We start from the raw sequence: 21,842 nt of genomic DNA, 5'->3' as shown, positions 1-21,842 counted from the left end.
GGGGGGGGGGAGGGATGTGGGGGGTGTGGGAAGAGAGACTGGGCAAAAATCGTACACCTATGAATGAGGACAGTGGGGGGGGGGGTAAGGGCAGAGGGTGGGGTGGGAACTGGGTGGAGGGGAGCTATGGGGGGGGGGAGAGGAACAACTGTAATAATCTGAACAATAAAGATTTATTTTAAAAAAATAAAATAAAAAATAAATAAACTCTTCACATCCAAGGAAACTAACTACCGAAATGCCAACATTAGTAATCAGAGAAGGAACTGGGAGATGGTTAAGTGACAGTGAGTATGAGAGTAATGTATCTAATGACATAAGCCTGAAGGAAGAAGGCTTCTTATAAAGCAGTGGAGTGAAGTTAGAAGATGCGCTGAAACCGGTTTGGCTCAGTGGATAGAGCGTCGGCCTGGGGACTGAAAGGTCCCAGGTTCGAGCAGAAGCACCTGAAGTGCTTGTTGAAAACATACATGCCTGGGCCTGGGCCTGCTGAATCCTGATCGATGTTTCTCTCATCGATGTTTCTAACTCTCTATCTCTCTCCCTTCCTCTCTGTAAAATATCAATAAAATACATTTAAAAAAAAAAAAAAGAAGAAGATGCAGCAGACGCCACCAGTAGCTCAGCCCTGGGATCAGTGTTGCTCAGAGTGAACTGTGGACCACCAGCATAGCAGCAGAAGCACCTGAAGTGCTTGTTGAAAACATACATGCCTGGGCCTGGGCCTGCTGAATCCTGATCTTGGGGCTAGAAGCGAAACATCCTGTGAAGACAATCATTTGAAAATAACACCATCTGGTTTTCAAATTTTTGGAAAATCAGACTGGATTTCCCAAGCCCAAGGACACTAATTGTGATAATTCGAAACAATACCAATCAGCCCAGGCCTCTGGTTTCTCCTAACCTACTGGCATCAGTCTCCTGAGCTTGACTTCTAAATATTGGGGTATCCTGAGGTTCTGTCCCATCTATGTATTCCCCCTAGATCAGGGGTGGGAAACCTTTTTTCTGCCAAGGGTAATTTGCATATTTATAACATCTCTCACGGGCCACACAAAATTATCAACTTAAAAATTAGCCTGCTATAAGGCTTAATCCCCAGTGTGGGGCATGCAGGAGGCAGCCGATCAATGATTCTCTCTCATTATTGATGTTTCTATCTCTCTCCCTCTCTGAAATCAATAAAAATATATTTTTTAAAAAAAGAATAAAAAGGAAATAAGGAAATAAAAACATTCTCAGATGAAGAAAAACTAAGAAAACTAAGAGAGTTTGTCTTCAACAGACCTATCCTAAAATACCAAATGGCTCAGGTAAGTTCTTAAAACAGACAGAAAATGATTAAAAAACATCTTGGAATATCAGGAAGGCAAGAGAGCAATGGGAAGAATAAAGGTACAGGTAAGCCCAATAGACTTTCCTTTCCTCTTGAGTTTTCTAACTTGTATTTGAAGCAGAATTACAACATTGCCTCATGTGATTCTCAATGTATGTAGAGAACATTTTAAAGACAATTATATTGTAAATGAGGGAAAGCATATCTGGGCCAAAGGAATAAGGAATGTCCCATACCCTATCCAGGAGTGGTTGTCCAGTAAATGTAATGAAGATGAAGATTCACCACTCCTACATACTAGTTACCTATGTACTTGTCACCACTCCAAAAATCTACAAACAGTTTACATGGATGAGAACTGATCACTGATTGTCAAATAAAGTTATAAAACAAAAACAACACTAGTGATAAATCAAAATAGAATTCTAAAAAATGTTTAAGAAACTCATTGGAGGGCAGGGGAAAAAATTAAAAAACAGCTTAAAAAAAACTCATAAAAAAAAAAAAAAACAGAGCACAACTATGACAGTCATCAAGCTAGGTGAAAGGCAGACTTTTTTTTTGCTAATCCTCACCCAAGGATATTTTTTTCCCATTGATTTTTAGGGAGAGTGGAAGGGAGGGGGAGAGACATAGAGAGAGAAAAACATCAATGTGAGAGAGACACATCGATTGGTTGCCTCCCGCACGCACCCCAATCAGGGCCAGAGATCGAGCCTGAAACTGAGGAACATGCCCTTAATGGGAATTGAACCCACAACCCTTTAGTCCAAGGGCCAATGCTTCAACCACTGAGCCAAACCAGCTATGGCAGGCAGAACTTTTAAAAGTTAAAAATACACCCAATAATAGTGATTTGTAAATTGTTTGAGAAAGATTCCCAAGGAAATCTTTTGTATTGGAGTCTGGACTTCCTAGCTCATCCACAATCTGAGTAAAGAAAGAGTAAAAAAGAATGGACAGATTCTGCTTCATTTATAAAACACAAAAATTAAAATGTCAAGAACTCAGATCTTGGTTGCAATGTAAGCTTTTATCAGGGACTGTACATTGAAAACCCCACTTATCTGTAGGCTCCAGTTCATGGTTTGCAATATTAATGATCACACCTATCCACTCAAAATTAATCTTATTAAATATGCACCTCATTTAAAAATACGCAGAACTAAAAAAAAAAAAAATACTAGACAAGAGCCATTTCCAGGGCCCTGTTATGTTGTGCTGCCCACCTCTATTGCCCCACACCATGGAACCCTCCTTCACCCTGGGGCCTTGCTCTCAACTCTCTAGGCTGGAAACCAATTTGTTCAACTAATCCCTGAGATAAGATTTCATCCCAGTATGGGTTTAGGAGTGATTCCTCCAGGCATATTTACATTTTAATAGCGGCCCTTAAGGAAGGCAAAGCCATCCAGATAGGAAGTTTATCTGTGCTGTGCCCAGCAGGACCGGCGTGGGGAGGTAATCTCGCCGGGGCTTCAGGCCTCTCGCAAATCTTGCTGCAGAGATTGCCATCTCCCTCTCCAGTGGAAAGCCGGTCCCAGCGATGGAAATTGTAAAGAGATAAACGGGAAGCGGCTTAATGCAGTGGAGAGAACGTGCTAACTTCAGAATTGGAGAACTTAGGTTTGATTCCTGCTGGATCACACGCCTCTCTGGCCTCCGCTGGCTCATTTGTGCGCAGTGCTCTTTAATGCCTGTGACCCCGGGGTTAAGGAGGGCTGAAATCTATCTTCACAGCCAGCAAAGGCAAACAATAATATCACCCCCTTCCACAACACAGTGTAAGACTTGATATAATGCCTGTATTTTATCTTGTAAATATTCTTTGTTCTTGGAGAACCAATTTTCCTAAGGGGCAGATCAAGGGCTATTGTGACAATTACCTCCAATTATCTCACATTGAAACAAGTAGTCAAAACATCTTCACCCAAATGACAGTTGCAGAGTGAGAAAAACAAACAAACTTAGTGAGTTAAGGCAATGAAAATTTAAAAGTCCCCTTTTGACCTTCCTGTATCATTTTTATACCTATTTACAGGGTGTGATGCAGGTAGCAAGTTAAAATTCAAGAAAGAGACAGAATGAACACATTACCTAACTGAAATAAATAATTAAATAAGATGCCAGGACCTTCCATAAAAACATATTGTGGCACAAGTGGAAGAAACCCCTAAATATTGATATTTCCAAGATGTTCACACCATGGACTCTCTATGCTAAACATGCTCCCTCTTCTCCCCTAAAACAAACTCAGCCTCGGAGCGTTGGCCACTTTATTAATCCCAAGAATCACCCGGAGCACCGGTACGACTGGTCAGAAAACAGTCGGGTGCCCCTGGGTCCTCCGACTCTAGAATCCCAAGAAAGGGGCCCAGGAATCTCCAGGCTGGTTTCATGTTCGTCTTCTAGTGAGAAAAACTGGGAAGCAATGGGTTTGATAAGTACACGCCGGCCAGCGTGAGAGCTCAACAATAGACAACCTTCTCTAGGGAAAAACAACAAAAACATTCTAATAATAATAACTGTCGCTCACAGTTACGGTCTCTTACTCTGTGCCAAGCACACACTTATTCTCTCTTACACTTTTCACAATGGATCTTTGAGATCAGTATTATTTTATCCATATAGAGGCATATTTCATTCTATTGCATTTTGCTTTATTATGCTTAACAGATGTTTCTTCTTCTTTTCTTCTTCTCCTCCTCCTCCTCCTCCTCCTCCTCCTCCTTCTTCTTTTCTTCTTTTCTTCTTCTTCCTTTTACAAATTGAAGGGGAGACCTTCCACCAGCCAAAAGATTACAACTCACTTTATTGCAGTGGTCTGGAACTAAACTCACAATATCCCTGAGGCCTGTGTGTGCCCTGGGAGGAAGGGAAGGAAAGAGAAAGGGAGGGAGACAGCAGGAGGGAAGGTTGGCAAAATCAGAGAAAGGATGAAAAAGAAAGAACTGTGGGCTTGGGAAATCATAAAAAAAAAAGAAAGAAAGAAAAGAAAAGCTATCAATTCCAGACCAACTTTGTCACTTAGTAGCTGTTGTATGAGGTCATGCCCCTTAACCACTCTGAGCTTCAAATCCCAGCCTGCAAGATGGCTGTGAACAGAAACGTAACAACTATGGCCACACCGATTCCCCTTCATCATTTTTTTTCCAGGTAGTTTTACCATTAGGAATTTGATCAACCACTTTATTTTTTTACTTATTTATTTTTAAAATATATTTTTATTGATTTCAGAGAGGAAGGGAGAGGGATAGAGAGATAGAAACATCAATGATGAGAGATAATCATTAATCAGCTGTCCCCTGCATGCCCCACCCTGGGGATCGAGCCTGCAACCCAGGCATGTGCCCTGACCAGGAATCGAACTGTGACCTCCTGGACTTCCTGGTGACCTCCTGGTTCATAGGTCACTGCTCAACCACTGAGCCACGCCAGCTGGGCTGATCTACCACTTTAAAATGCTTCATCAATATTTCCATATTCCAATTTTCTTTTAGGGTAAGTGGTCACTGCATGGGGCTGGCATGGCTAAGGCCTCCCACTGTGCCTCCCTGCTGTGCTACACACACACATTCACATGCACACACATATGCATTCACATGCATGCGCGCGCGCGCGCGCGCACACACACACACACTCACACACACATACACACACCACAGAGGGGACCGCATTTATGAGTGAGTTGCCTATTCCCAGGAGCAATGTTAGATAAGACGCACTTGGAAGGCTTTTGGGGTAGCTTCCCCTTCTCATCATTTTTTTTTCCAGATAGTTTTACCTTCAACAATGTGATCAACCACTTTAAAAGCTTCATCAACATTTCCATATTCCAGTTTCCTTTCTGGCTCAAAGAAGGACTTGTGTTGTATAGCTTCCTAGAAAGAGAACAGAAAAGTGAGGCTGCCTGGGCATGCTATCCAGCCCCACGAAGGAGCCACACACAGGGGCATCGTCCAAGTCTGGGGAGATGAGCACAGATTTGCACAGGGCAGTAGGGCACCTGGAACCTCCAGTCCTGGAGGTAAGATTCCATTACAAGCCCAGCATGGGTACCACAAATTATACACTGGTTCTTATTGGCTTCCCCTGGGTGCCCATTGAAGGGGAACAGTAGCGGGGACACATAACCTGGGGTGCAGCGATAATAATCTAGGTTGGTTTTCTTGCCTATCCTTAGGAATTTATCTCACTGTAATCCCTGTGCCAACTGGGCAATGCCACACGCCAGCTCCTGCAGCATCATCTCCCATGATTACTGCCCATCCCTTGGATTCCCCCCTGCTGGCAACTGGGGATTCTCCTATCGCTGGTTCCCGTTAGCCACACCAGTAGGCGTCTAGCAATACCTTATAGGGATGTCCTATTAGGATCCCACCATTTCCTACACTGGAAAAGGGATTGATTTGTTTTTACTTCCGTGGGGCACAGATTCTTTGATAGAGTGTTTATTGACTGCTCCTATGACTGACCAGCTGTGTGCCTTGGGGGGCAACCCTGTCATTTAGTTTCCTCGCCCACATGGGGATAATAACAGTTTTTAATCTCATGGGATTGTTGTGAGAATGTAGTGAGTAAATGTAGGAAAGCAGCTTAGCACTATATAACTGCATAGTGAGCTCTGTGTAGGAATTAGCTAGTGTTGTTGATCATGATGACTGATGGGAGATTCTGGTCAAGAGCCTATTTTTTCTCACCAGGGTCATTGGCCTGACCCTTTGAGCCAAGGGTTTGCCCATTCAAACTACTATTAAAAACTCTAAAAAGCACAAGCTAGGTGAAACCTTAGCGATTAGTGACAGAGACACATTTTTTTTATCCTATTTTGACTGATACCACACTTTTCTACTGGAATCAATTTATGTGATTTTCTTATTAATCTAAGACTCAGCTATTCCAGGTCAGAAACGGAAGTTAAGTTCTATAAATCCTATTTTTAAAAATTTAATCTCTTTCCACTTCACTTGCTGCTTGCTCTTTGAGCAACGTTGAGCCAATTTCCTGAAAAATTTCTGGTCAGGAAAGTGATAAAAATAACTTTAATATCTAGAGAGCTGGGCATATTTCCCTGCTATAAATGACTTTGATTACTAAATCCACTCTAATCTATTTGATCGACCTTGGAGAGCTTAATCACTAATAGAAACACAAGGTGGCTCTACTCCACAATGTCCAAGTTTCTTATTTGATGCTGGTCTTCTTTGGCAGGCAATAGAGGTCTGCTGATTGGAGTTGAGGAGGACAGAAAGAGAGTCTTATCTATTTGCTTATTTAGAATTGAATTTAGCTGGAAGGGAGAGGGAAAGAAGAGAAGATAGCCACTGGTATTGGGCAAAGGATTACAAACAAAATTTTTGATGAAGCATCCTATATAATAAAAGACTAATATGCAAATCGACTGGTTGCTATGATGTGCACTGACCACCCAGGGGCAGACGCTCAACACAGGGGCTGCCCCGGATGATCAGTGCGCTCCCATAGGGGGAGCACTGCTTAGCCAGAAGTGGGGAGCGGCCTTAAGCTGTCAGTCGGACATACCCTGTGGGCTCCCGGACTGCAAAAGGACACAGGCTGGGCTGAGGGACCCGCACCCTCCCCCGCCCCCCGAATGCACAAATTTTGTGCACTGGGCCTCTAGTTATGTAAATAATTTCTAATGGAGAAGTCATTCTAATTCTAAAATAGAATGTTGGGGAAGAAATAGAGTAAAGTAAGGAAGCAGAGCAGGCAAGATATGATTGAAAAGGGTCTGAGAAGTGAACAACATGTTTGAACTTGAAACTGGCCAGGAAAATTTAGAAGAACTAATCACTCTTTGATTCCAATTAAACTTCCATATTTTTTTTTTCTTCACATGATTTTATTTTAATTTTAAAACACAGAGGACACTGTCTAGAAATGAACTCTGAGCTCCTAGGCACAAAGCAGGAGGATAGGCTAACTTTTCCTGGAGACACTAATCTTGGCCAAGTCATTTCCATTTTCTGCCTCAGGGCATGCTAGTGCCTGGACAGCAAGGTGTCCATTATGCTGGGAAGATAATATTGCATTCCAAGAGCATATGGAGTTGGTATGTGCTAAATCTAATCTGTTCTCGCTGCTTTTCCAACTTTCATGTTTTGATTACTCAGTGAATTATAAGAACCAACGAATTTATCATTTATCATTACATGGAGATGAGTCTTAAAACCTTTATAAATTTCAAACTCCTTTCTAAAATATAGGATAGGAAATGCAATTTAAGTTGCTGAAATACCTGTAGGTATCATAGGATCTGTTTCTCATACTCATTTAAGATATACATGAAAGGATCTAAAAATAGTGTCTCCAATACTTGCTCCCTAGATCATCTTGTTGGTTCTCACTGTGCCTGGGTGGAGAGTCTCTGGGTGAGTCTGGTTGAAGGTGAATGCAGTAAGTACTCACTCAACATGCATAGGCTCTTGTAACTATGGCAACATGACTTATAACAAAATCAAGTTTACCATAGGCTACCTGATGATAGAAACAAGAGTTAAGTTCTTAAGGCATCTCATCAACATTATCACGACACAATGTTGAATGAACCAATGTTATTCAAGGACCTGCTCTACAGAGTTATGGGGTGTGTCTCTTCTTGGGGACATTGTTGGTTGTCCATCCAGCATTCTTCTCACCTGTCCCCTTCCAAATGATGCTCAGATTTCTGCTCAGGTCTCCACCATTCCTCCATCCAGCCCTTATCCATCAAAGAAATCTGACCTCCCAGAAGTAACGAACAGATCCTCCATTCCCCTGGTCAGTCATTAACCCAGAGATGGATATGTGACTAAGGGGCAGGATGAGGCTGGATTTGGGGACTCATGGAATGCTGGGACAACACTGTTCTCTCTTGCTTCTGGGAGCTCCTGGCTGCCATCCTATGACCACCAGGGATAAAGCTCCTACTGTGGGCAGCAGGGAGAAGAGTTGGAAGGTCAGGCTTCTCACTAACACTGATATAGTTGGAGCCAATGAAGCCCCCACTTTTTAATCAAATTTTGTTTCCTGTTACTGTAACCAACATTTTTACTGATACACCACTAAAATCTGCTCTTTTGGCCCCACCCTTGAACTCATTACCTCAATGGTTAGGATCACTGGCTCCAAATCTTGGTAGACAATCTTCACTCGCTTCGCAGCTCTTCTTGCCTGAATCTCAGAATCCGCAATCACGGCACAGACAAGCTGACCCACGCAAAACACCTGCAACACAGAAAATACGTTTGTGTTCCAGACGGGCAGGCACCAGGTCCTCTCTTCTGGTTCATTCTTCTCCTTCCACCTAGCACAGAGCTAGACACACAGTCAAGGACCCCTTCACTTGTCAAACACGGTGCCATGTGAACAACGGCTTTGGTACGACAGTGCACTTGTCAGAGTGAGTCTGCTGCCCCAGGCACTGGGGAAGTTTGAGTCTTTTTGCTGCATCATTGGCAGTGGTGGCCGAAGAGATTGAGAGCGATGCTGCCTCCCGTACAGCAGACTCAGGCTCTGTCCAGGCCAAGCCCACAGAGCTGCCCAAGGGCCAGCTGGCCCAGGAGAGCCAGGCTCAGGGCATGGCCTGTGGTTGCCATCCCAAGAGCAGGGCCATTCTGAGAGGTAGCTTTTTCTTTCCCAGACAGGGAGGACCAGGAGGTACAGCCTATCTCATCCAGAGAGGAAGAAGAGAGGGGGATGATGCAACACTGCTGGTGAGCAAATCTCTGCCCCAAACTGTGGAGGAGCACAAGCTTTTCATGAACAGATATGAGACTGGACTAGCTACCGTGTGACCAAGCACAGAACGCTGATCATGTCACCCGCAGGTGGGTAGGTGGCCTAGGGAGTTTACACAGGGACCAGGCACAAAGTTGATGGAAAACAAAACCAAACCAAGGCTCCAGAAAGGTAAAATACTCAGGACTGAAAAAGTCACCAGGACTGTTTTGTTCTCTCTCCCATCTTATACCATGATCGCAATGAAAACTTAATCATTTATTTTTAAAATCTACATTAGACTATTAGGTCTTTTCTACAGGGAACGTATAATAGTTTTATCATCAAGAAAAACATGGTAGTAAAGCAAGTTAAATCCAGAACATACACACACACACACACACACACACACACACACAGCATGTTTGTTGGGTTTGTGTAGGTGGGGCCAGTGGGGTGATAAATGAAACAAGATTCGACAAATGTTGAATCTCTATTTTTGTGCATGTTTCCATTTTCTGCAATGAGAGACTTTTAAAAGGTATAACATGCTATAGACAAATCTTAGAAAAGGAATTGAACTAACAAAGGCAATCCTTTACAGTGGCTCTGTTCCCTGCTCTCCACAAACGCCTGGTTTTGCCTCTGTGACCTGGCACACAGACCTGGCCCCCAGAGGCTCACAATCAACATAGCCACACCTCAGAGAGCAGGAACTATCGTGCAGACAGGAATGGCTTTGCTTGTTTAGGAAACATCGATGCAAAGGCCACAATTCTCATTTTCTTCTGCCAAAGCCACTCTCTTGGGGGAGTTTCAACCTTGACTTGAAACTCTCAGTCACCAAACTTTCGTCTTTATTAACCGAATCTGCTGGCAAGAGCCAGAGGCAGGGGCTGCCCCAAATGATGAAGCTCTTTTGGGTAAACACTGAACTGAGAAGCCTGAGTTCTGCACAAAACCTGCTGAAAGGCCTTTACTGCATTTTCTGATGACTGAAGATATGGTAGGCAAAGTTTTAATCATTTGAAACTTTCAAACAGCATTATTTCTCTACTCATTGACCCTGCTACATGGAAAGTGGTGTGTGGAATATACAGATGAATCAGATGTACGGCCTCATTCAAGGATTCACCAGCCCAGGGGAAAATATAGGGTGCCCTCCCAAAATGTATACACACACTTTGAATAATTATAGGCAGTGTTTATTAAAGTACATTTCATGTTCAAAACTGAGCTGTCAGTTAAAGTGTGTATACATTTTGGGGGCACGCCCTGTATCTAAGGCATGGAAATAAATAAATAAGCTTAATCCAAGGTAGAAAGTTCATGAAACGTCCACTTTGCTTTCTCCTCCAGACTTTAAGCTCTATGAGGGCAAGGACCGCACAGGTCTTGTTCAGTGAGCAGCCACAGTAGGTGCTCAGTTAAAAAATGCCTGTTGACCTTGAGCTTAAACTTGAAGGAGGAATCAATTCCCAAGTGAATGAACAAAAGAAAGTTGGACTCAAGTCCCACGCAAACCTCCTGCTCTCCAGACCTGAGGCTGCGTGGGTGCGTTGTCCTCTGTGGACAAAAGGGTTTGCAGTCCCCTGGAACAGGAGACCAGCTCTAGTTCCCTGTGTCTGCCAGAGCAAACAGGGAGAAAAGTCAGGCTCAGTGACTTCAGGGTTGCATCTTATTGCTTGTGCCACAGAATGCATCTATTCTCCCACCCCCGCTCCCCAAAATGAGAATGAGGGGGCCAAGACAGAGCTGAACCCTAGTAAATGTCAGTGGGGGATAACTAAAGGCCACCCCAGGATGTAGAGAGCGAGGGAAGAACACAAAAGGAGTGACTGGCAGTTACTGCAAAGTTCCCTGCACATACTAGTAAGGGCACCAGGCACACCGAGATGGTGACAGAATGTTGCCTGATGTTAGACCAACAATCAGTAACTACAAGGCATGTGAGCACCAACTGTTCTGGGGTCTCCAAGGAACCCCTGTCTCTTTTATTTATTTTATTTTGTTTTATTTTATTTTTTAATCCTCACCCGAGGATATTTTTCCATTGATTTTTAGAGAGAGTGGAAGAGAGAGGGAAAGACAGAGAGAAACATTGATGTGAGAGAAACACATCAATTGGTTGCCTCCTGCAAGTGCCCTGACCAGGGCCTAGGCCAGGCAGGAGCCTGCAACTGACTTACATGCCCTTGGCCAGAATCAAACCCGGGACCCTTCAGTCCACAGGTTGATGCTCTATCCACTGAGCCAAACTGGCTAGGGTGTGTCTGCTTTTAAAATATAACTATTAGTTATAACTATACACAGATATACTTAGTTCAGTTTTCTCAAGAGATTTTATATATGATAAATCTATTAAAGTGACCAATACATTTGCTTACAAAGGTTACTGATTATTAAGGCTCTATTGACTTTCAACTACTACTAAGTTCCCACTTAGATGTCAGTGAGCCCCAACATGAAAATTGTTAACTGTAATGCTTACGTGTCTTGTAAATATTTGATCAATGTGTTCTTGGTTTGTGCTTTGCCAACATGTGGATTCTGGGAAAGTGTGTATATCTGTTTCTTTTCATATGTGTGCATTTCTGAGGGCAGGGGGCATATTTGTTTAACTTATTTTTCACAGTGTTAGTTCCACACGGCATATATAACCAATCCAATGTACAAAGGAAAAAAAGCCTGTCCAATACCTGGCAGTATGAGTGGATGAGTCAAGGTGAGTTCAGACAGGGAGAGAGAACTCCTGGACTAAAGGACAATGAAAGGCTTCATGGGGGAGACACCGCTTGAACTTGGACTTGGACTTTGGACACACTGACTGGGGCCATGACAAGAGATTCTCAGGAGAGAGATTAGCAAATGAAAATGACCACTCTTCCCTCATTTGTTCTTCTATACTTGTTGGCAGCACACTATCTCACTACTAGAAAATGTCAAACAATCATGTACCTTTTATATAACTACTCAGCTTCTTTTCTTCTGTGGAAAATGAATATATGTGAAGTCATTCAGCATTAGAATATAGTGTTTTATAATAAGCATTAAAATATATAGGAATCCTTTGCCATGTGCCAAATGCTATGCTATCTTTGAGAAAATCGACGTGCCATGGTGGAGGAAGTTATTATTAAAACAAAAAGCAAAAAATTCAGTACCATCTCTGACTCCAGCAGCTTCTCAGGTTGGCCCAGAAAGCAGAAGGAGTTCACGCCTTGAAGGTGCTCCTCGGCCAGGACGTCCACCACGCCTGGCAGGCTGAGGGCTTCTGACACATCAATGGATCTGGATGAGGACACAGAGCAGGCTCCTCAGAGAGCCCCGCAGCCCGGGGACCAAAGGGGACCAAGATATGAGAGAGGCAAGATAAGTCAAAACCACTCCAGTAGTTCTCTGCCAGATGATCGGGGAAATCCCTGGGACAATGAAGCTATTCAATGGAGGGACAAACTAGTAAATCCTACATATGGATCCGACCTCACCTTTAATCTTCATTGAAAATCACCAACCAGTAGCTTGCCCTCCTCACACCGTTACTTGTCACTAATGTAACTTAGATGAGACATCGTTCATGTCTACCAGGTAAAAACTTTATCACTTACACAATCTTAGCATGAGCTCTTGAACTTGTTACAAAAGCCAAGAAAAGTTCCCCGTCCATGGCAGGCATGTCGTCACAGTAAATGGCTTCGCCCGTGGCATGCTTAATACCAGACAGGTGCATGATGGGATGGCCGACTGGGTCTTGAGGAGGCTGCTTTGGGTCTACCTTCTGTTTAATCAATAATCAGCATATCAATTTTATAATCATATTATACACATCTCCCATAAGATGGTAGCTATATAATTAACATCTAAACCAGAACACTTTTGAAAACGAAAACTACCACTATCAACAATAATACCAGGACAATAAGCCTATTTCAATAGTTCAATCGGGAGCCTGGGATGGATGCCTAGCCATGATGTTGTTCTTATCTTTTTTTCCATTTTTTTGAATATACTAGTAGACCACAAACATCTCTAATACAAATCCCATTTGTATAAGTAAATGCATATAACCCTTCTTGGTGATGTAAAATTATCTCTTTTTGCTAATGCTCATGGATTTCTTTAAATTTTACTATCAAAATATTTTTACTGTTTGTATCTAAGCACAGCACATATATTCTGCAGAAGAGCACAATGACATCGTGACTATGTTTATAAGAAATGCTGAGGACATGTCTATTTTGAGTAAAGAAGCCTGTCAAGAGATTGAAGAAAAGTCCCAAAGGCTATCTTTGTCCTATTCTATAATCAAATACGAACTGGCTTATTTTAGCTGAAGACACTTGATGCTTGGTAGTCAGCTGTGATGAATCTCCTGGTGAAAGAGGTTGTGTTTGATGCTTGCTTCTATTTGTTCTGTGGTTATCGATCTGATGGAAGAAAGAATGCTGTCCCACAAACTGCTGGTCTCCGGAAGCTGTGGCAAATGCTTTCAAAGCGAAAGAACCGACAGGGAGACAATGCCTGTCATGAGCGTGGAAGCTGCTCTAGCAATGAGGGTGTCTCTGTGTGAGAAAAACCACAGGAGAAGCAGAAACAATACGCATCCGTGGGAGCTACACTGCTTCCAAGCCTTGACTTGCAATCCATGACAGCAAACTCCCTTTTAAGGTTGTCAACTACATGAAGATGATTACTTTTCTTTGAGTGATTTGAATACCCATTAATTTGTTGTGGTTTCTTCCTAAAGTTTACTCCATTGTCGCGGTTAGGTATTTATAAGCTAAAGGTTGTAGCTGTCAGATTTTGCTGACTACAAAGGAAGGTGGCAGCTGTTTTCTTTTTTTTAATCCTCACTCAAGGATATGTTTTTATTGAGTTGAGAGGAAGAGAGAAATAGGGAGAGAGAGAAACATTGATGTGCGAGAGAAACATCAACCAGTTGCCTCCTGTACTTGCCCCCACCGGGAATCAAACCTGCCACCTAGGTATGTGCTCTTACTGGGAATTGAACCTGAAACCTTTTGGTGTGTGGGATGATGCTCCAACCAACTGAACCACCCAGCTGGGCTGGAAGCTCTTCCTCCCTTCCTTCCTTCCTTCCTTCCTTCCTTCCTTCCTTCCTTTCTTTTTTATTTTTATTTGGGGGGGGGGCAGCTGTTTTTAACAGTCAAAATAATCACTTTCAATGGAGTATGGTGTATTTGAATTTTTGAACATATTAAACTTAAACCCTGAAGGGTATACACCAACTTCAATATTCATTGCAACATACTGTAAGCTTTTATAACTAAATCCAACAACATATTCAATGCTCTTGACTTAATAAAACCTTCCAGGTGAAGTTTCTTAATAATAATTCCAAGGAAAAACACATGGAGTCTTATCGAGTTTACCAATGGGATGACTGCAGGTGACATTTTTATGATGTTGTGGCAGAAAATACCATTTGAAATGTCTGAGGGACTCTGTTCTCCCTGATAGTCAGCTTTCATTAGGGGAGCTAGAAACAGCCCTTAGAACTTACGTTTGATCCAACTCTAAAACGTAACTCACAGAAAACCCACTGGGTGAGTGGGGATGGGGAGCAAAGTAGATTCACATCGAAACAAAATGAATCAGCAGCTCTTTTAAAAAGCAATACTGCGTGTCATCAACGCCCAGGGCCTGTGTGTTCTGCTCCTCTGGAAATCAAAGCAAAGCGGCCCCAGGGCCCTGACACGGAATGAGGCTGTGGGGCTCCGACTTCCATGCTGCCACGGGCAGAAGCATGTGGCGAGCCAGCAGCTCACGCACATGGCGGCACAAGGCCACAGAGCCAAACACACCGCCTTCAAGATCAAAGCAGACATTTAAAAAAAATGGTCATTGGTAGCTTGGTTTTCAGTCACAATTCTTCATTGATTTTGAAACTTTAATGAACAGGAAAGAAGGCTGTGAATTCACCAGAGGGGAGCTTGGTTTACTGGGCTTGTTCAGTGGGTCTGCGTGAAGGAATTACAGCCAGGCCCTTAGAATTAAAAAAAAAAAAAAAAAGCCACTTACCTGGTACTTCAGTGCACTCTGGCGATGCCTAGGATGAAAGTCTTCTAGAGCACTCTCATGCTTGTCTGCAAGGCTAGGATAGTGAACAGGGTCCTGAAAAGTAGAACCAGCGTGGATATGTAAAATGTGCCCGAGTGGCCTCGGAAGGGAGGCTAGCGTGGTCCTTAACCAGCAGCTCTAATCTGAAGTCTAACGTTTGCAGAGGACTCGCCCGTCAGAGCCCTGGAAATACAGCAGCTCCTGGCGTCCGGGCCACACGTCCTGGACGGTCCATACTGAAGAGCCAAGTGGACCTAGTAGGCCACTGCCTTCCAACAGCTCTGTCTCCTGTGGCTCTCTCACAGGTTTGGGCCTCAGGCACCAAGAGCACAGGAAGATAAAAGCTAAATAAATACAACGGACAGGGGTAGAATGCTTAATCCAGGAGCAAGAGTCAAAGCACTCCACAGCAGTGTGCTTAAAACTCTGCACCGCCAGCCAACTCGCCAACTCTCCGAGAGAAAGGACAACACAGAGGCCCACGCAGCTGTCGCCCCACTGAGGAAGCATTGCAGGGTCCCAGGAGGAACGCTCCTTAAAACCAAGGGAAATGGGTCATTTGGGTCATTATCTAAGGCTTTGAACAATACACCTAATAGTTATATTTCACATTAGTTTTTTAAATAGTAGACTATTATTTTTAATAGTAGAGGAATACTGAATAGAGGAAGTTGAATTGAAAGTATGAGACTATAAGGCAGGAGGAGTCTACAATTGGCTTTTTTTTTTTCTCTTGTGATTACCTGGTGGTAATATGTCACTTATCTATGATTTCAAGCTTTTGTTCTCAAAAATGTGATACAACTGTTTTGGTTCTTAGTTGTTCCTCTATATAATGAGAAGATATCCCCAGAAGCAATGAGAAGAGAGAACATTGTGCCTCTCACTTAATGTGCTCATACTAATTTCTATACCACAGAAAGGGTGTACTTGGCTTCTGGTCAGTTGGTTGTAGTGTGGGATTAATGAGGCCAGTATGGCTCAAGTTCCCTTTGGGCCCAGCAAATTCATTCAGAGAAATTCTTTTAGTTGTGCCCTCCCTTGCCAACAATCTTTTAACTAAAAGTCTGTCAAAAGGGAGACCAGGCAAAGAATGCCTGGATGATTACTGCTCTTATTGAGACTAGTACTAGGCAGTCTTCATCATGTTCCTCTAAAGCCCTGGGCTGAATAGGGACTATAGTCAGCCCTGTTCCTATGATGGCCCATTTCACAATGACCTTATGGAATGGCTGCCATCATCAGATTACAGGTGAGAGAAATGAAGGTGAACCAGAGAAGAAGGCCAAACGCATGAAGGTAACCCCCAACTGGTGGAAGAAGTGCTTTACTGAGGGAAAGTATATTTAAGTCATAAACGAGTTTTCTGCACACCACCTAGACAAACAATGGATCGGAAACAAAAGAACCGAGTGGTGTTAAACACAATCCTGCACAACTCCGTGCTCTACTTGCAACTCTTCCCCAAACTACAAGCCATCAACGGGCAGCCTGAAGCAGGCCCAGCGAGCCCACGCGTTTCTAATCTGGGTTGTCTTTCCTGTTCTACAGCCATTGGTCAGGGGGTTGCTGCCTCCACTTTGGGTATCCCCATGGCCCCTAAAGCTGGGAAATACATGGTCAGTTCATTTACCATCCTCCTTAAAAGCCGCAACACTTCCAGGTAGAACTTGAAGAGGAAGCTGATGATGAGAGTCCTCTTGAACTCCACCTTCCCGCCCGGAGCTGAGCTTGGGAGGGAGACTTCATCCAGGACCAGCCTGCAAGCTGCATCCAGCATCTCTTCATTCCAGGGCCTGTGAGGGTCAGAAAGAGGACTCCTTATCTCACAGGCTCAGCTAGTGTGCGAGACAAATAGCCACAATCTAGTGCAGGGAACAAGAGTACAAGCTTCGAAGTCGGGCAACCCACATTCAAACCACAGTGCACCACTCTCAAGGCATCTGGCCCAGGCTTCTCTTCATCGTCTGTAAAAGGGAAATAATAGTAGGATCCACCTTGTGGAATGGTCACGAGGAAGAAATGACAACCTGTTGCCCAGGAGCAACACATTCCTGTATCACTAGAATGTTGACTGCAAGACAGGTTTTGGTTTTAAGCATCTTATATGTAGTCATGCATTTAATCCCCTCAAGTGTCCTGTGTGGTGGGGGTGATTGTTGCCTTTGACATAGGGAAATTGAGGTATCGTAATGTTAAGTAAACTGACTGAGATCACATAATTAATAGGGGGTGAACTGAGATTCGGACACAGGCAATTTGGCTCAATCGAGCTCATGTTTTTAACTATTAGGAAATGATAATTGATACCTGGAAGTATTCAAGAAATACTGGCTACTAGTATCACCTAAAGATATAAAAAGTCAGGTAAGCAAATGCATTTAGCAATTTTTATAAAACAAACTGCCATAATCTGTTTTTCATCATAGTAAATTATTCTCTCAATAAAGAATAATGTACTCATTTTGCTTACTGAATCTATGTGCTACTGGGATGTGGTCTCTCTCTCTCTCTCTCTCTCACGCGCGCGCACACACACACACACACAGACTATATGATTCTCACTTCAGAATTCACTAAAATCAAGAGCTATGGAAATAATTATAAAATCACATTGGAATTCCATACCACTAAATAAAAATGTAGTAAGCATGTTGCTTCTTACAATTTCATGTCATCAAAAAAAGAGCTGCTCTGTTACTTGGGGTCTAAGGACATGATGCCGTACCTTCCAATGAGTTTCTGGCAGGAATTCTGTGCGCAGATGGTGGTTGGGCCGATGCCTCCATACGAGATGGATAACTCTCTGATGATGCCGTCCCCTTCTCCAAAAAAGACTCTCATTCCTGAGTTGACTATCGCGAGCGCGTTCTGCTGCCGCTGGGCTTGTCGGAAGGCCGACACAAATTCCCACTGGAAGCCAAAGTGAAGTGGTGTATGTAGGAACACACTGAGTTTCTAGGCAGTTTTGCCTCACATATCCTTGCCACACTCTGTTAGACTGAACTGTGTCCTCCCTGAGTTGAGGCATTTAAGTCCTCGCTCCCAGGACCTGGAACGTGACTACATTTGGAGACAGGATCTTTAAAGAGGCAACTCGGTTAAAATGAGGCAAGTAGGGTGAACACTAACCCAATAGGGTGGTGTCCTCATCAGAAAAGAAAATTTGGACGCATACACGACAAAGGAAAGACCATGTGAAGACGCAGGAGAAGATGGCCATCTACAAGCCAGGACAGAGTGAGATGGCTCAGAAGAAACTAGCCCTGCTGACACCTTGACCTCACATTTCTAGCCTCCAGAGCCATGTGAGAATAAATGCCTGTTGCTTAAGGCAGCCAGTCTGTGGTGCTATGTGATGGCAGCCCGAGCAGATTAACGCACTCTCCAGGGCGGGCTCAGTTATTCCCTTTTTATAGGGACTCTAAGGCTCGGAGTGAGTCAGTAATCAGTTCAGGGTCACAGCAGGTCTTAAAGAGGATTCTACTTGAGTCTAACTCCAAAGACCTTTCCCCCCTATGTTCTATTGCAAGTGTAATTTTTAAGCCTCCTCCAAACCCTCAGATTTAGGTAGAGATATATTTTCAAGCTTTATTGAGGGAAAACCCTCCTGGCACAAATATTTTTTTAAAAAATTAGTAAGAAAGTAACTTTAGAGTTTGGGGTAGCGGGAAAGTTAGAGAGAGGACAGAGACAAAGGTCTCCTGATTTCAGGAGTGACAGATGATTGCATAACACAAATAAAAAGCAACTACAGTAGTCACCGGAGATTTTAGCTACCTCAGCATAGGATTTTTTTAAATATATCTTTATTGATTTCAGAGAGGAAGGAAGAGGGAGAGAGAGATAGAAACATCCATGATGAGAGAGAATCATGGATCAGCTGCTTCCCGCAAGTCCCCCACTGGGGATCGAGCCCACAACCTGGGCATGTGCCCTTGACCGAATCAAACTTGGGACCTTTCAGTTCGCAGGCCGACACTCTATCCACTGAGCCAAACCGGCTAGGGCCTCAGCATAGGATTTTATTTTTCTTCCCTTAAGTCAAGAACTTCTATCTTTTCACTTAAAAGAAGCACCGCATGGCTTCTTTGGCATATCCACAGTGCCAGCATCACCACTGTTGGGCTTTGGGCCCAGTATAAAGTAAAATAAGGGCAACTTGAACACAAGCACTGTGACACCACAACAGGCGATCAGATAACCAAATGGCCACTAAGTGACTAACAGGCGGGGAGCATATCCAGTGTGGAGACGCTGGGCAAAGGGCTGACTCGCCACCTGGGCAGGACAGAGTGAGATGGCTCAAGATTTCATCATGCTACTCAGAACAACGTGCAATTTACAACTTGTGGTTGTTCATTTCTGGAATTTTCCATTTAATATTTTCGGACCACAGTTGACTATGGGTAACTAAAACTGCGTAAGTGACCCCGTAGATAAGGGGAGACTTCTGTGTGCACAAGTTCTCATAATCTCACCTGTAAACACTGCGCACCTCCCCCTAACCCACTGCATGCCAGAGTTAACAGCTTCGGGCTCACAGGAAAACGGGGAACAGAAGGGCAGTCTCACCTTCCTGGAGTAGGGGATGTTCACGGAGATCAAGATTTCTTCAGGCTTGAGGTCCGCACTCGGGCACTTCCTGAGAAACTGCTCGTTTACAGGAATCTGTCGTGCCCCTTCTGTGAAAGAAATGACACTTTCCCTGGAATCTGTACTATTAAACGATCAAACTCCCAAAACTTAGGCAACAATTCTACCAAATATCTGAGGAAACTGGGAAAAGGAGTGATCTTCTGACCATTAACAAATCTTTCACCTTATAATGGCATTTTGCAACATTTCTTTGAATCTAGATTCCACCTTTTCTTCCTTCCTTCCTTTCTTTCCTTCCCTTCCTCCCTCCTTCCCTCCTTCCCTCCTCCCTCCCTCCCTCCCTTCCTTCCTTCCTTCCTTCCTTCCTTCCTTCCTTCCTTCCTTCCTTCCTTCCTTCCTCCTTCCTTCCTTCCTTCCTTCCTTCATTCCTTCCTTCCTTCCTTCCTCCTTCCTTCCTTCCTTCCTTCCTTCCTTCCTTCCTTCCTTCCTTCCTTCCTTCCTTCCCTCCTTGACTTATAAATAAAAATATCTAGCAGAATAGCCCAGAGGTCAGGAAGAACAGGACCTTGGTCCCCTTCCTGAACAGCATAATCCATTTTGGGCTTTGTAAATAGGGAATGGATATTAATGCCCCTTTTGATATTCCAATCAAGTTATTCAACAAACATTTATTGTTTATCATTGGGACCCCTAGTAGGTTCAGTAGTCAATAAATAAATTGCCTTCAATGAATTCTTATATTAGTGATCTGATATTCTTTTTGTTTATATCTTTTTCCAGCACCTAAAGAAACTCCTGTTTTTTAATCAATATATTTGAGGGAGAAGCTGTTTAAAGCTATAATGAAATATGATGCTGGGATGAAAGCTAAGAAGCTTCTGATTTTTATATTCACATCACAAATCTCTTTCTCACTATATGATTTTTTAAAAGGGATGTTACATAAATTGATAATTCTGAATGCAAATCTTCCTCCTTAGGATAATTTTGTGGTTTTAGTGATATGAAGAGTAGTTCTTTGACAATGAAGATAATAGAAAGCTAGTCCATATTTTTAAATTTTAAAAAGAGATTTATAGAGGGCCAATTGGAATTTCTCAATAATTGTTGACTATGTTAGCATAAGAGAAATATATTAAAAGTCCTGAACTTAGTTTCAAAACCAAAAGTCAAGTAAATAAATACAGAATTAAGCCAAACCATCGTTCAACAGAAAAAGGTCTGGAGGCTTCCATTCATGACAAATTAAGTATGAGCCCCCCACACGATGTGGGAGCCACCACGCTCCTGAACCCCTGGGGGAAGTCTTCAACAGTCGTTCTCAATAGCCTGTAGTCTCTCCACGCTCGGGTCACATCCGGACACCACCAGGTGTGGCCAGTGCCGGGTGACCAGGATGGGAAAATATCTAGCACTAGTCCCCAAAAAGAAAGAGAGGGAGACACAGGAAGTGCATAGAATTAGGACCAGACTGGCCACCTTTCCAGCCTCCAGAAAGGCAGAGAGAGTTATTAATAGTCTAAAGGGGAGTCACTTTCAAAACTGGGCTTCCTGCACCCAGAGAAACAAAGGGTAAAAGGAGCCGATTCCATCACCCTCCGAAGGAGCTGTCACCTACCTTTCGATAGCAAGTTGAGGGTGCAGCCGCCCACAGCCAGGAGGGGGTTTAGATCGGAATCTACATGCCTGCTCATGATGTGGCCCCCTAGAGACTGTTTAAAACAATGAGTCATTCTCACGCCAGTTGTACAATCATCGAAACACAAGTGATCAAATAAGAATCAAGCAAGGCTTTGGAGAACTATTCTTTCGGCCTGTCCCACAAGAGTGACAATGTTCTGATTTGTTGGGTGGGGACAGCCATGCAAGGGGCACACACCAGTTTACTGTCACCGCATACATACAGCCATGTTCCGGATCTGGGCTCCGGCCAGAGTTCCCAGCTGCTTCAGGAGAGCACGGTATGTTTGTGTCCTCTCCTCGGGGAGCTTCAGGACCACAGCAGCCAGGGTGTCCTTCATCTGAGCCAGGCTGAGGCCGGCACCTAAGGTCAGCCCTGAAATGAAACCATTTGTAAGTCATGCAGTGTGATCGCTGCTGGCCGGGG

General features: G+C 43.5%; 1 protein-coding gene across 7 annotated transcripts in view; it reads right to left on the bottom strand.

Moving 5' to 3' along the window:
- Nucleotides 1–21,842, bottom strand: part of AOX1 (aldehyde oxidase 1) — a 67,939-nt gene that overhangs the window by 28,194 nt on the left and 17,903 nt on the right. For 6 of the 7 annotated variants that reach the window (XR_002830784.1, XM_014460869.2, XM_023759075.1 and 3 more), the window contains exons 11-20: nucleotides 21,640–21,791; nucleotides 21,354–21,447; nucleotides 19,712–19,821; nucleotides 17,865–18,049; nucleotides 16,770–16,932; nucleotides 15,098–15,190; nucleotides 12,664–12,833; nucleotides 12,220–12,346; nucleotides 8,441–8,563; nucleotides 5,121–5,217 (exon numbers count right to left, since the gene is read on the bottom strand). Coding sequence is in view for 6 of the 7 variants with exons in the window: in XM_014460869.2 (XP_014316355.1) it covers nucleotides 5,121–5,217; nucleotides 8,441–8,563; nucleotides 12,220–12,346; nucleotides 12,664–12,833; nucleotides 15,098–15,190; nucleotides 16,770–16,932; nucleotides 17,865–18,049; nucleotides 19,712–19,821; nucleotides 21,354–21,447; nucleotides 21,640–21,791 (1,314 nt within the window). In the remaining variant the exon portion in view is untranslated. The remainder of the gene's footprint in view (nucleotides 1–5,120; nucleotides 5,218–8,440; nucleotides 8,564–12,219; nucleotides 12,347–12,663; nucleotides 12,834–15,097; nucleotides 15,191–16,769; nucleotides 16,933–17,864; nucleotides 18,050–19,711; nucleotides 19,822–21,353; nucleotides 21,448–21,639; nucleotides 21,792–21,842) is intronic. The other variant, NM_001287018.1, reaches the window with a different exon arrangement.

Source organism: Myotis lucifugus, unplaced genomic scaffold (assembly GCF_000147115.1).
Source record: "Myotis lucifugus unplaced genomic scaffold, Myoluc2.0 scaffold_3, whole genome shotgun sequence".
NCBI classification, from domain to species: Eukaryota; Metazoa; Chordata; class Mammalia; order Chiroptera; family Vespertilionidae; genus Myotis; species Myotis lucifugus.
The sequence above is the reverse complement of the archived record's forward strand: the minus strand, read 5'-3'. Positions and strand labels throughout refer to the sequence as shown.